A 14,082-nucleotide genomic window follows, 5' to 3' on the forward strand; every position below is an offset into this window, starting at 1 on the left:
TCAGGCGTGAGTGCCAACCCGAAAGCCATGAAAGTGCTGACGGTGGTAAATGAACTGCACAGTTCAGTTCAAGCCAGCACGATCTTCATTTTACTTAATGGTGGATGGCAATACTACTGAAGACGAGAGGAAGACACGGTTCAAACTGTCCTTTTAAATGTGGCCGTTTCACAAAGTTTAGCGTCCTAAATGAATATACGTTGCACAGTGAAGCATGTCTCAGAGACGTGGTCAATATATATATATATATATATATATATATATATATATATATATATACAGGTTTTTTTTTAAATAATAAACACGCATTTAACTGCTAGCACAGCCAGGAGCACACATTTTCGTTATCTCCACATCATGTGTCACCCCGATACATTTATAGCAAATAAGATTGACAGACAAGTAAGGGTATGTCTGAATGACAGCCTAATTACGTATTTTCTCTTGCTGTTTTCTTTTTTTGTATGCACCAAATACAAGACAAACTCGTTGTATGTAAATCATTGTGATTCTGATTCAAGAGCAATCCAATGTTAAGAAAACTATTTCATGTAAAAACTGAAGAAAAGAAACTCTTGACTTTGTTGAGGAAAACAGGATTGTAGTCTGTTTCATAGCAACAGCACCTGTGCAAGGGAAATGAGTAGGCTGCAGGATATTCGTATATTCAAAGAGGGACTGTAACTTCAGCACATATTAAAATCTAATTACACAATAAAAAAACACTCAAAGATCTGTCTACCCAGATGTTTTGCTTAAGCAAGAGTGCATTTTGACAAGAGGTAAAAGGAGGATATTTAATGAAGTAGGTTTCACTCCATGGGAAAATCGCAGTTGTAAATGTGGGCATAATGTGCACATCCAGACAGGATATCCAGGGCCTTGTTAAATTCCAGGCAATAATTCTTGTAAAGCTTGCATGTGTTTACTTAACAGCGTGCCTTAACATCAACGGTTTCATTGGACCACTGGCCCAGATTGCAATTAGAGTCCAGAGTTTGACAGTTATTAATGATGTCATTAAGGAAGTAAATGGCAGACTGGCTTCCCTTGCACACAAGGCATGGCCTCTTGTTTATTCATTATGTCAGAAATTCTTAATCAGGGTGTTCGAGACCCCAAGCTTTGGTGGTTTCCAATCCAGCCAATTAGACACACGCTATTTTCCACGTCATGAAAGATGGATGCAATTCATTATTTAGTGAAACAGAACAGGGGTTTTCAAACTGTGGTTCATGACACTCAACAGGTTCCTTGCAAAGTAAACTAAGGGTCCTTAAGATTATTTATGCAACGGAGAAAAATGTTCAGTGCAAATTGTTGTGCATATCCGCTTTCTCTTTGAGCCCCTTTATGCATAAATACAGAAGATATTTAGCCTCTAAAGCTCAGCACGAGAAGTCTCTTGATGCCGCAAAACACGGCGGACATGCACTATGTCAAAGGTCAGAGAGAACTGGTTATTCAGAGGTAAAAGGTTCCATACGAGTGCATTTCAAAATGTCCCTTATTCAACTGTACATCTTAATCTTCTGAGCAACAGTGTCAAAAAGATTACTGAACAATTTCCTATACATGTAACAGGTTATCACACGATGGCTCAAGGCAATTCAACACGACAGCAACAAAACAACAGCTATTTTTATTTCAAGAGAATTCCACTTCGTCATTATACAATACCTTTTCAAAGTAAATAATGTTTTATTGTAAAAAAGAAATGAAAGTATGTACAGTTATTATGATTTCCTGTGATAAACAGAAAAAAATTAAACAAAATTGCGAACACAAAAAGTATCCTTGAGTTTCAAAGTATTCGCTTGAAGATGAGGGCTGTCACACTGTTGCCTTTCTTGCCTCCGAATTGGAAGCTTGGCGTCGGTAACTCCTCTACAAACTCAAATCCTGTGAGGCAACACAGAGAAAACACGCAGGTTAAGAAACTATAACATCAACATGTCTCCTTAAACACAGATGCCTGGAAGACTTTCTGGTTAACTACGGCTACAGAGGGTTAGGAGAAGAACTACGAGTCAAGAACTACCCCTCCATCTGTGGCACTTCCTGGGGCCTTGTAAAGACAGCTTGTCAGTGTGACAGATGAGATCTCAGAGCCCTTTGGCCCCCTGCAGGCTCTCCAGAGGGACTACACATAGAGGAGTGACAGCTCATGGAAGCTTGCCGAAATTGTGGCTTTACAAGGCTGTTGTTGCCTGAAATTGAACAGCCTGCCAGCTAACTGTGGACGCAGTTGTGGAACTGTGTCTGTGTTTTGACTGGGGGTCTCACGACAAAACTGTTTTCTCGTTATCATAATACATTTACATTATTGCACACATCCACTTAAAGCCATGTTTTCATTCAGTCTCACCTAACCCCATTGTATATATTATCCTTGAGCTCTATCAAACATGTGAAAAGTAGTTTATGTTTTTCCTTTCTAATAAAACATTAGCAAAGCCAATTTTGTATGAGGAGTATTTGAAATCCAGGAAAAAAACCTCACTAGCACGCATGGCTGTAAATAGTTTACAGCCATGCTTGCTAGTGAAGTCTTTTTCCTTGTCCTTGTTGGAGTATTGCGGAATATGTTGGCATGTTACCACCACCTGTCAATCAGTGAAACAGTGTGAAACCTTTGGCAGGACTGTGTCATGCTCCACCCGGATGCAGGTGACATGTGCGTCCTCATCAACATGCATGAGAGAAACAAAACGGGGATCCGCTCAGAGAAAAACAGCTCCAGAGTGCTACGAGAGGCCACAAACTCCTCAGGAAACCTTTTAACATTACGAGCAAACCCATTATATATTTTTAGATTCTTAATGTGTTTTCCCCTGCAGGCAGCTATGTGTTTGGCAATAACTACCAAGTAGTGAACCAGATTGTACTGTAGAACAGACATTGATCCTCTTTCTCAAATTCCCTGAAGGAAATGTGCTGGATTAAACTATCAAAATTCAAATATATTACATCTAAACTCAGGTATGAAAGTTAGCCAGGGTGTGTGTGTGTGTGTACACAGTATATACACGCACACAAACACATTTACAGGCTTCTTAATTCAATGACTTAAGAATTTACATCACCAATTCTGAAATGCAATAGCAAGGTAGAATCAATCGCATGAGGAATTATTTGACATAATCCTAATTAACATGTATCATCAAAGAATAAAGAAATTGACAAGGCTCAACAGAATCTATTAACAATAAATAATCCGACATAGTAAAAAAAAAAAAAGTGTTTCCCCTCACCTTCAATAAATCGGTCTAGCAGCTGCTCTTTCGTCCAGTTACAGGAAGTTATAGCGAAGAATCCTTTGTCCTTGAGAGCATCTTTCAGAACTTGGACATACATTTTTTTGTCCTCCCTAGAGCTGTCCGGGTTTAAGCTTATTGCATCGAATGTGCCTTTGTCAATGCAGACATCAAAACCCTTTAGCTCACCGGGGCAGTTTAAGAAATCCATCTCCTAAAACGCACACAAACAAAAGTCAGCAGTTAAGGAAAAGTTTGTCTGTGATCATCCCAACAACATACATGACGCCTCACGCGTAGTCAGACTCTTTAGCTGTGGGGTAAACTATGTACTTACCTGCAGAGGATATATTTCAGTGTCAACAAAGATGAAATGTGTTAAACCTCACTGTTTAACGATAAAACTAAACTCCAACTGCTGACATGGCAGCAGTTCATTCTACAGAGGTTGCTGACCTACCATACCAGCAGTGAAAGGAGCCCTTTATTAGGACAGAGGGCAGAACACCAGACCTCTGGGGAGAACTCAAAAGCAACATACACACAAACCAGGGGTCACAAAATGCGTGATCTATGATGATCAAGGGATTCACAAGAGAGAGAGAGAGAGAGAGAGAGAGAGAGAGAGAGAGAGAGAGAGAGAGAGAGAGAGAGAGAGAGAGAGAGAGAGAGAGAGAGAGAGGCTGATATATTGTTGCAACTAATAAGAGTTACATTTGAGTGTGAGTACGTATAATGAAAGAAATCCGAGGTGATCCTAAAAGAATGCATAAAGGTAACATACTGATGAACGTAAATTCAGGTAGGACTCGACATGACCAATAAGACCTGTCGAAAAAGAGCTCCTTTTTTTCCCTTTACATGTGGCTCAAACTCCATTCAAGGCTACACATTCACACTAATTATTTTGGCAATCTGCAGCATTAAAGAAATACCAACATAATATTTCTCTCTCACATACACACACTGTGCTCTCCTGTCCAGCTCAAGTCAATATTGACTTCAGTAGAAAGCTTTCTGTCCAAGCAAAGCACGCATGGTCATAGTCGTGTGATGCACCTAACATATATGCAACTGTACTTTGCACACAGGAGAGGAAAACTCACTCATCACATCCCTTCCAGATCGACCATGCATTTATAACTTGTTTTTCTTGCATATATATGTCAGAATATGCGTTACGTCCTGCCAATTCATTTCAAGCGGTTTAAAGTGAATGGTGGGCAGACTTCCATCACATTCAGGGCCTTCTACCTGTCCAACTCTCCCACATAGCAAACACAGGAGAGTTTCCTCTGACCGTCTCAGAACGGCTCCCAGTATGCTGAAAGCCATGTTGTATTATCTGCAGTGAGGAATAGACGGGATATATTTTGTATCAATGGCTGATTTGTTCTTAGCACAATATCCACAAAGTACACTAGTGTGGAGTGAATTCAAATGTTGCAGTACATGTTGATTCATGCTGTTCTCCAGCACAGCAAGTACTCACATAGTGTGCCTGGGATCAATTCAAAATGTAAATAATGTCATTCAGCAGCTACACACGTTGTGATACTTGTGTTAGTTATTTAACTAAGAAGTAATGTAACAGTTTTAATGACAAACAAAACAAAACCCACCTTTACAGTGACATTCGTCAAGTCCTCCGCCTGCAGAACGTTTCTGGCCAAATCTACAGACGCTGGAGAATAATCTATACCAGTCAGATTCTTGCATCCATGTTTAGCCTTGACGCACACAAAAAACAAAGCACAGGAAGAGCTAAACTAATCAACTTTTGTAGAATGCCTTTGACAAGTTCATTAAAGTAAATATAGCTGTCTTTACAAACTCTCAGTTAAAGACTCAAATCACCAAAATAGAAAACACATGTTAAACTTAACCCATCGTGGTTTTAGTCATGTTGAATTTATTTGGCTTAGTTTTGAGTTTTGCTGAGACTTCTATGACTTCAATGGAGATGGAAGGCGTTTGGATTGTTGCATCCATTCCTGTTACCCTGAATAATCCACAGATCTTGCTATGTGTTAATAATCTGGTTGTGATTTTGGTCACGTGGCCCTTTAAGAACGACCAAACAAAGTGCTATGAATTAGTAAACATAATATTATTGTTGAAAAGTACTCTGTGCGCACCAGTTCAACTAAAAAGGCTCCGTTTCCAGTGCCAATGTCAAGAATGGCAGCGTCTGCTGGGATCTGAACTTTGTCCATCCAACGCAGCACACGGCTCATGCTTTCCTCGCCAAACCTTACAAGATAATGGAAACAGATAGACGTCAGTAACAAGACAGAAAGCAATAATACTGCATTGAACAAATCTCTGATTACGAATCATCACATTTTGACATAACAACTATCACAACTGTAATAACCAGTGGATATCTGGCTATAGACATGACAGAATGACATATGAATAGGATTACCATATCTCCCCAACATCCCCAATGTCTGTGAATGTCTCAAGTTCTTTTTGATATGTATCTTCCCAACTGCAGAAAAGAACAGTCAAAATACATATGATGAGCACAGATGACACGTTGCTATAATATAAACAATACAACGTGTGGTAAACGGAAGTAGCTTGATTCAAGTTTATATATATTGTGGAATGAAGTTAAATACATATGTAATGTTATTTTCTCATAAGCATACGTATACAATAACTGCGGTCAAGTGAGCCCTTATCCGCCGAGTGAGATGCATGCATGAAAATAAATGACCGTCTATTCCTGGTGTTACGCTATGGTGGTCTACGGTGGCTTAGATAGCACAAAAAGCATTCAAACGTAATTTCCCAATATCCCAATATTCAAACAGCTAGGTCTGTTTTCATAGCAGTTTGAATATTGGCAATTGTGACATTATGAATATAATTATAACATGTAAGCTGACTTTGAAGTCACTTTTCTCCAAAACTGTACAGTACAAACTCATGGCCATACCCATGGACATAGCAGAGCTCCCACTAAACAGGACTGTGTTGTGATTTTACTTTACAAATTTAAGAATATGTTTTTATAGCAGTTTGAATATTGGAAATTGTGACATTATGAATATCATTATGTCATTGAAGTTGAATTCAGTTTTCTCCTAAACTGTACAGTAAAATATCATGGACATGGACATAGCAGAGGTCCCCCTAAACAGGACTGCGTTGTAATTTTACTTTACAAATTTAAGGATCTGATTTCATAGCAGTTTGAATATTGGAAATGGTGACATTATGAATATCATTATTACATGTAAGCTGAATTTGATGTCAAGACTGCGCTGTACTTTTAATTTACAAGTTTAAGGATATGCCGTTTGAATATGAATATCATCATTTCATTTGAGCTTTTGAGTTCGGCTTCTCTGTGCCGCGTACCGCCCCCAAACCGTAACACCTGGAATAGAGGTGCATTCAGAATGGCAATTGAGGCTCACTCGGCTGATGTGGGCTCACTTGACCGCACTATAATATCGCCAATGTTTGTGTAACAGTTAAAGGAAATCTTAGATCGTCTATCACCAGACTCAGGCTACACATTTCTCAATTCCACGATAAACTGACTGTCTAGCAGAAGTAGATTTAGGTTGGGTTAGTTTTCAAGCAAACAATATTTTATATATATGTATTTTTGCTCTTCACACATGAAGTGTCAATGATAATTGTCTATGTTGCTAGCAAGAATAATCAACCATTATGAGCTTAAGTTGATGTGAGTAACAAAACACGAGACTAACGACTCTCGACCACCGTCAACAGCTTACTATTCTTTCGTCCCGAGTTTTGAAGGTTCAAAATCAGTGTCCGAGCAGCTGCTGTCGTCTGGGTCCGAGATATTTCCACCTTTCACGTCCACGCTTTCTGCAGCGACTTCCATGCTGGTTGGCGAGTAGTCGTCGTGTCGTCGCCTCAATTTCCCATAAGACACTGCGTTCGAGGAGCGTGACTGGAAACGCGAGGGCCATCGGGATTGATCGGGATGTTTCCATCATGGCGGCATCCATTTCAGGTTATACTTTTAGTTCTGTGTGTTATCACAGCGCCAACAGCAATTCAGATCATGTAAGTAGTACAAATTATGTTGAGCAACTATTAGGGGATTGTAGCGGGACGTGTGCGCAGCTCGGCGACGTGTCTGTTCGCCGATTAACGCCGAATAGTTTGTGTTGTTTCCCCGGTGTCATCATCCTGTTGCTGGCTAGCTAGTGTCGGTTCCGTCTATTTACCGGCAGGTTTAACCACATTGTAGCTACAGACACATGAAGGCGAACTAGGGATTTTAAGATGATCCCGTATGTTACAGCCGCACGTATGTTGGATATCTAGCTTTTCACGTGACATATATATAAATGGGTGCTGTTTAACCTGGACAATGCTGCTGGGGAAAGTTTGAGTTCCAGGAAATACATAGTAGTTGGCTACTTAGCACGTTAGCTAGCTGCCAAGTCAAGTGACTTCCGTGTGTCTTTGCTACTCGCGTCTACTCTTTTGACCTGTCATCTGATATCAGTGTGTCGTCAATGGTATGAAGTGAGGTCAACGCAGTTATATCGTAGCTAACGCTAGGTCACACGAAACCTTTGCACATTGCTCGATTAGCTTCTTATACACGTTGCTATTGTCAGTTGTATTCAAATCTATAAAACCGTAAAGCAAAGTGTTTGACATACGTAGAAATATAGTTATTTTTATTTTGTTATTCCCTTTGATGTGCTCGTGATAGTATTTTTGTTTTTGAAATACAGCTTTTAAAATAACCGCAAACGAAGCTAACGACAGCATTGTTTACATACCAGACTGTAAAGGCTATCCTGGACAGGTGGATAGCTACCAACAACAAGTTCGTCCGCATTCATGACAGAAACTAAAAGAGTAAAGCAGAGCTGTTTTGTTGCATGCTGTCACTTTTTTGTAAAAAGTAAACTACTAAATAGAAAATGCACTACCAGAATAAAAAAAGTGTATGTTGCACGAAGGGAAGTCTTGATTACGTATCAGTGATTCGGACACGCATATTGTTGTTCTGTATTAACTCAGCAAACCATGAAAGGATTATCCATCTGCTAGCCTAAAATTAAAGAAAAAAAAACAGAATAATTATTGAGAATACAACAATTAATGGAAACATGTTTTTGTTGTTTAATTATTTTTTGATCAACTAATTGAATACTTGTTTCAGGTCTACATTGATGCCCTAACCACAGTTTTGTCAAAATGTGTTTGCACAGGAGGGCTTCCTATTAGGAGATGTAAGGCAAGAAGAGACTGTCAGCATCAGTGATGCACAGATCAGCACTTCAGAATTGCTCCAGGTAGTAGGTAAGCCCTGTAACAGACAGAGCAAGTTCTATGACGGCACTCTGGAGAGGCAGAATCTCAGTGTCAGTTTCCTGGTATGCATGAAACTGAAATAGGAAAGAACCATTGTTAATGTTACTGATAACACAGATGCATTCTCTGCTATGAGAAGTCAAAACGTCTGCGGTCCTTTAGCATAGGCCATTCACTTTGCACCATTTTCTAAAAAGGCCGGGCTGAAAAACTTAGTCTCACAAAGCCCCTGTGCCCACACAGGTGTTCTCACTTATTGTATTTGTTAAGAGCTCTTCCCAAAACTGTGTGCAGTGGTGTACAGACTTATGTTGTTGACATCTACCTCAAATCTCTGTTTATCGAATAGCTTTGGGCAACTTCAACCTGACGAGCCACAATTTAAAGCACCTGTGTAGTTGTGCATGTGTAATATATCTGATTTGTAGGCAGCTAACTCACTATTCATGTTGAGTAAACAGTTCTTGTTGGAGATGCTGATGATAAGGCGACATTTAAATAAGTGGGGAAACAAAACACAATTACAAATATATTCACTTTGACATTTTAATTGTTAAAGAGTGATCATCCCTCGGCATCACTATAGAAAAAAACACAGGAATCTGAATTGGATTTTAATCTGCCAAATATGGCAACATAATAATATATAAAAAATATCAATAATGGGTTATATATATTTTTCAGTTGTGAGGATTGCTTGTTTTTTTTCGCTTCCTGAATCCCTCCTCCGCCCCTTGAGTCCCACGAGGTGATGCCTTTATGCACCTGAATATGAAATGTAACCGACAAAGAAATTAAGCAGCATTTCGCTCAGCACTTATTCTTCTGCTTAAGACTCTGCTTCGGTATTTTGTATTGTAAACATCAACAACGGAAACAACTTTGCATTTTAAAGTGTTTGTGTGGCTTTGAGGGCAGCTAATTCTTTGGCGATATACATTTCAGGTGTCCTCATGAATATGCTAAAGATACTTATGTGAATGACAGCAGGTTGTAGTACTCAGTTGTTTGGGTGTGAGGCTACACCTTTGGCTTGCGTCTTTTAAATGTTTTGCATATATGATGCTCTATAACTGAAACGTATGTCACCATTTGTTCCCAACAGAAATTCATAACCATGATCCTTGTGCACAGTTATTTAGGTAAGACATGAACTTTGTATTTCTATTATCATTGATTATCAATGTACATGTTGCCAAAATGTCTTCATTGTAGAACAGACACTGATTTGGGAAGACAAAATGTTCAGCCAACAGTTTTGTTGATCATTTCGTTTAGAAAACCTGATATAATACTGTTGTAAAACAGGTATAAAGGGGTAAGGTAGGTTGAAGGGGCATTTTAGAAGGGTTAATTGTTGTGTAATGTAGAGAGCCCAAGAGCTCTAGGCATGTATAAGCATTGTTTTCCCCTCAATAAAAATGGCCTTTGTGCATTTTAGCTTGTGGCATCTTAGTTTTAGGTCATTGTAAATATACTGACAATTTCAATGGATAGTTCTCTTGTCATACGTGCACATGGCACAGGCTGAATTTATTTGAAATTGGACAGTAGGTGGCCCCATTTGACAAGATTGGATAAAGTAATTAGGCCAAGGTAGAGTAGGAGTAGGGACATGTTGAATATGTTTAAACTTACTTGTGTGTTTCTTTTTTTCCTCTCATCAGCTTTTATGACTACGCAGGAAAACTCAATGAAGAAAATCTCAACAGCATTCTAAAAGATCGCCGAAAAGTGAGTGATTTTGTTGTTTTGATTGTCATTTCAACATGCATTGTGTCTGATGTCCTGTGAAATATCAGGAAAGCATCTAAATCAAGGCAGCAATAACCTGAATTCAATATGAATTTAGTTTTTCAGATTTAAATTGTGTGTATCTCAATATATACAGTATATTGTTTAGCCCTTTAGAAATTGCTTTCAAAGTCCTGATAATATATGTCCTGATAATATATTATAAAATATTGACATATTTCAATAATTAGCTGTACACATCCTATATTTAGTGTTTTGGTTGGCCATGTACTTGTCACATGAGACGTTACTGAAATGATCACATTTTAATAAGAGTTGTTTCTTCGTCTGCGTAGAACGTTATTGGCTGGTACCGGTTCCGGAGGAACACGCAGCAGCAGATGTCGTTCAGGGAACAGATAATCCACAAACAGCTGACTCAGCTGCTCGGTGTGCCCGACCTCGTCTTCCTTCTTTTCAGCTTCATCTCCACCGCCAACAGCTCCACGCACGCTCTGGAGTATGTGCTCTTTAGACCTAGCCGCAGGTAATAACTCCATGTTCAACATGAGCAAACACATATTTATGGTCAACGTCAAACTACTGTCTGATCAATAAATATTTACTCTCGTCCACGCTTTTGAGTTACATAGAGGTAGTAGCTTATTGTTCCATTTGAAACATTATGTTTAGAAAAGTTCAAACCTGACAAACCTTGTGCATATGTGTTACTGTAAAAAAAAGAAAGTGTTTATGGATTCATTCATTTTCTGAAAATGTTTTAACATTAGCTAATTGGTCATCTTTTCTCAGTAGGTTCAACCAGAGGATCACCCTCACAATCCCAAACCTTGGCAACACAAGTCAGCAGGAATACAAAGTGTCCTCAGTGCCCAACACCTCAATCAACTACACCCAGGTCATCAAAGAGCATGGGTAAGATTTGAGCTCTTAGCTTTCTCTTTGCACTGCAGCGATGTCACTGCCGACAGCATCATCAGCATACATTTGCGTGTGACTGCCTGAAGTGTAAAACTGGAATGTGACCGGTTTCACATGCAGTAGCATGTATTTCTGTTTCTTTGTGTTAAAACTTAGAGCCGCTCTGTCTGTTATAAAAGTAGACATACTGTGTGTCAGTGTAACTGCAGGAGATTTAACCAGCCCTGTCGCTCTAGCTTCTGATAAAGATCACTTTGTTTTAAAAAAAAAATGTTTGTCAGCCAGTGACATGTTTGATTTATTATATAGAAGGAATACACAATTGAACTACAACACACCTTTAGTGCTCTGCCTTTGATTAACGTGCTAGGTGAGTTTGTACTGTGTGATGTTATGTAATATGTCTCGAATGATGTAATGGTTATTGGTAAATATCTTTCAGGGCCGAATTCTTTGACAAAGATGGTGTCATGAAGGATATCCGAACAATATACCAAGTCTACAGTGCACTACAAGATAAAGTGCAGGTGAGCTGGATATTGGATAGTTGGTGGAAGACATGCGGCAAAATTGTCTTCTCACCAGATTACCTTTTGTGTGAATTGTGTACCTGTTTGTCTTCTTTTTAGGCTGTGTGCGGGGAGGTAGAACAAAGTGAGCGTGTGAAAGAGAACATTCAAGAGGATGTGAACAAACTCAAACAACAAATTGCTCTCAGGAAACGCAAGACGGCAGAAGAAGAGAGAAGTAGGTGCCTGTTTTGGATTCGATGAACTTGACTTGTGTCATACAATTTCAAACGTGTGCTGGTTTTGAATATAAACTGGCTTTATTGCAAGCATTAAGCTTTTTACCAGTTGCATCTTTTTCTCTGCTCGACAGGGCTCCTCGAGGCTCAAAATACAGACTCCCATCCCACTCCAGAGGAGAACGCGGAACCTTCTGAGGCGTCCCCTCTTTCCAGAATAACTTTCCGAACACCCTCTGCTCCTGAGCGGCCGAGTACCTCACCTAACCCACCATCTTATTCTGACCTCTTGGCCCAGGGGGACTCTCTGCCCTCCTCTTCTTCCCCAACTACCAGTGCTGCTCTACTGCCCCGGCCCCAAGCTGTGGGCTCTCCAGGACACCCTACGCCTGGCCCACTGGGGATGAGCCTGGGCCTCGCTGCCAGCTCCAATCCCATTGCCACTCCCAGCACGCCGTACCTTGGCAATGGTGACGGATCAAGCTCTGACTCGTTAGACAGACAGGCCGCAGGGCAGGAAGACGACGAAGAAGATGAGGAGGAAGACGATGACGAAGATGAGGACAGTAGCGAATATGAGAATTTGGTGAGTGAAGCCGGTCATCTGCCGATGGTTTCCACCAGTGTTTTAGCACAAGGCCGGCCAGCTGCCCTCGGTCCGGACGGGGACGCTCGTGGCTCACAGGCCACATAGAAACATTCTACAGGGTGTGTATGGGACACGAATAAGTGACGCACCTTGAGAGGTGGGCATCTTAAGCAATCAAAGATAGACAAAAGTGCCAGTCCTGAAAGTGAAAGGCATGCACAGGTGGTGTCTCGCTGTGAGTGTTTATTGTCTTAGTCTGATCTCCATTTTAAGGGGAAATGTTGCTGGGCTTCGCACACAAGTTTGTCTCATTGGAGGGTGAAGAGTCTGTTTTAATTTTTTTGGTTTTTGGAATGGGGTCAGTGTGGGTAATTGAGTGTGGATGTTTCGACTCCCTAAAAGACAGGCCCTGCTCCACGCTTTCTTCTGTATCTTTTTGTTTCACCTTTGCATCACCAACTCTGAGCACCCACTCTCTTGCACTATTTTTTTTGCCTTCTTTTATCATCTAAGAAAAGCAAATGGAGAATGTTCTGCAGCCTTCAAACTTAAAAAAAAGAAGTAAATGGTCCTTAGCTTTTTTTTCTTTTTTTTTCTTTAAGAGATATATATGTAACTAGAATTACTTTAACATGCACATTTGATTTGGGATTTATTCATTTTGTTCCCCATGGTCATCGTTCTTTAATTAATCATACAATTGCCTATTTAAATGATGAAGAATAGATTTTATAGCAAAATTTACTCTGCCACTTCTACGATGGGTGCTTTATACATATATATTTTGTCAGACTATTAGTTAATCTAATTTGATTGACAAGAATGTCAATGTCTTGTTCCTCTCTGTTAACACTGAAATTGTATGCGCTTTGCTGCACTTAACAAAATTTAAGATTTCTTTATTATTGTGCTATACCAATGCTGTCGTGTTGTGCCACTTGAGTAGTCCTCTTCGACCCTGAGCCAAATTCAGCTCAGCTTTTGTCTGTTGTATGGAGCTCACAAGACAAACACAATGTACTGTAGCTTTACTAACCAGATGCTTATGGTTCCCTTCTGCTGCTGCAACACAGAGCTACCACAAAAAAAACTGCATCTGTCTGTTCTTCGTCATATAAAAACCTGGCTGCTAGTTCCACTTCACAGTGCTGGTTGTCTCCAATACTACTGACCGTGATCGTATTACCACTTCAAGCTCACGTCTCACTGACTTGTTTTCTATTAAAGTCATAGAAGGCCGATACCCCCTGCAGAGTGTGACTTGTAACTTTGGAAGCAGAGAGCAAACGATCACCTTCCGGTCTTGGCATAGTCGACAGCAGACCTCATTTATTCTGACCTGGTTAGGTCAATGTCACGTGTATGGACCTGGATAATGTGATGAAGACATCATGACAATGCTTCAATACACAGTGCCTTCCACTCAGGTCAGTTTCTATCTGCACACGGAACACAGTCACAGGTCCCTCTTCAGAGGTAAAATTACA

The 14,082-nt window shown here is 40.0% G+C and overlaps 2 protein-coding genes across 3 annotated transcripts; one reads left to right on the top strand and one right to left on the bottom strand.

The window, feature by feature from the left end:
- Positions 1-1,623: 1,623 nt before the first annotated feature.
- On the bottom strand, positions 1,624-7,164 carry eef1akmt2 (EEF1A lysine methyltransferase 2). The gene is made up of 6 exons (XM_068567754.1): positions 7,016-7,164; positions 5,686-5,751; positions 5,396-5,510; positions 4,880-4,987; positions 3,255-3,471; positions 1,624-1,902 (listed from the first exon to the last, which is right to left on the bottom strand). Exons 1-6 carry the CDS (start codon positions 7,126-7,128, stop codon positions 1,805-1,807), a joined length of 717 nt encoding a protein of 238 aa, XP_068423855.1. The 5' UTR covers positions 7,129-7,164; the 3' UTR covers positions 1,624-1,804.
- A 12-nt stretch (positions 7,165-7,176) lies between these two features.
- Positions 7,177-13,847, top strand: abraxas2 (abraxas 2, BRISC complex subunit). 2 transcript variants are annotated; one of them, XM_068567753.1, is made up of 9 exons: positions 7,177-7,313; positions 8,480-8,570; positions 9,688-9,724; positions 10,250-10,316; positions 10,673-10,863; positions 11,130-11,252; positions 11,701-11,785; positions 11,888-12,005; positions 12,141-13,847. In XM_068567753.1, exons 1-9 carry the CDS (start codon positions 7,242-7,244, stop codon positions 12,698-12,700), a joined length of 1,344 nt encoding a protein of 447 aa, XP_068423854.1. In that variant the 5' UTR covers positions 7,177-7,241; the 3' UTR covers positions 12,701-13,847. The 2 variants fall into 2 exon arrangements, with proteins under 2 accessions (XP_068423854.1, XP_068423853.1); XM_068567752.1 differs by having other exon boundaries at positions 7,215-7,313; positions 11,133-11,252.
- Positions 13,848-14,082: the final 235 nt, after the last annotated feature.

This window comes from Clinocottus analis, unplaced genomic scaffold (assembly GCF_023055335.1).
Source record: "Clinocottus analis isolate CAN_PGR_092001 unplaced genomic scaffold, fCliAna1.0.p SCAF_8, whole genome shotgun sequence".
Taxonomy (NCBI): domain Eukaryota; kingdom Metazoa; phylum Chordata; class Actinopteri; order Perciformes; family Cottidae; genus Clinocottus; species Clinocottus analis.

Coding starts and splice junctions, on each gene's coding strand:
- eef1akmt2 (XM_068567754.1), bottom strand. CDS start 7,128: ATGGAAGTCGCTGCAGAAAGCGTGGACGTGAAAGGTGGAAATATCTCG. Junction 4,988..5,395: donor GAGCCTTTTTAGTTGAACTG/GTGCGCACAGAG, acceptor GTGTGCGTCAAG/GCTAAACATGGATGCAAGAA. Junction 1,903..3,254: donor GCTAGACCGATTTATTGAAG/GTGAGGGGAAAC, acceptor GTTGCCTCACAG/GATTTGAGTTTGTAGAGGAG.
- abraxas2 (XM_068567753.1), top strand. CDS start 7,242: ATGGCGGCATCCATTTCAGGTTATACTTTTAGTTCTGTGTGTTATCAC. Junction 7,314..8,479: donor CCAACAGCAATTCAGATCAT/GTAAGTAGTACA, acceptor GTGTTTGCACAG/GAGGGCTTCCTATTAGGAGA. Junction 10,864..11,129: donor CTCTTTAGACCTAGCCGCAG/GTAATAACTCCA, acceptor ATCTTTTCTCAG/TAGGTTCAACCAGAGGATCA.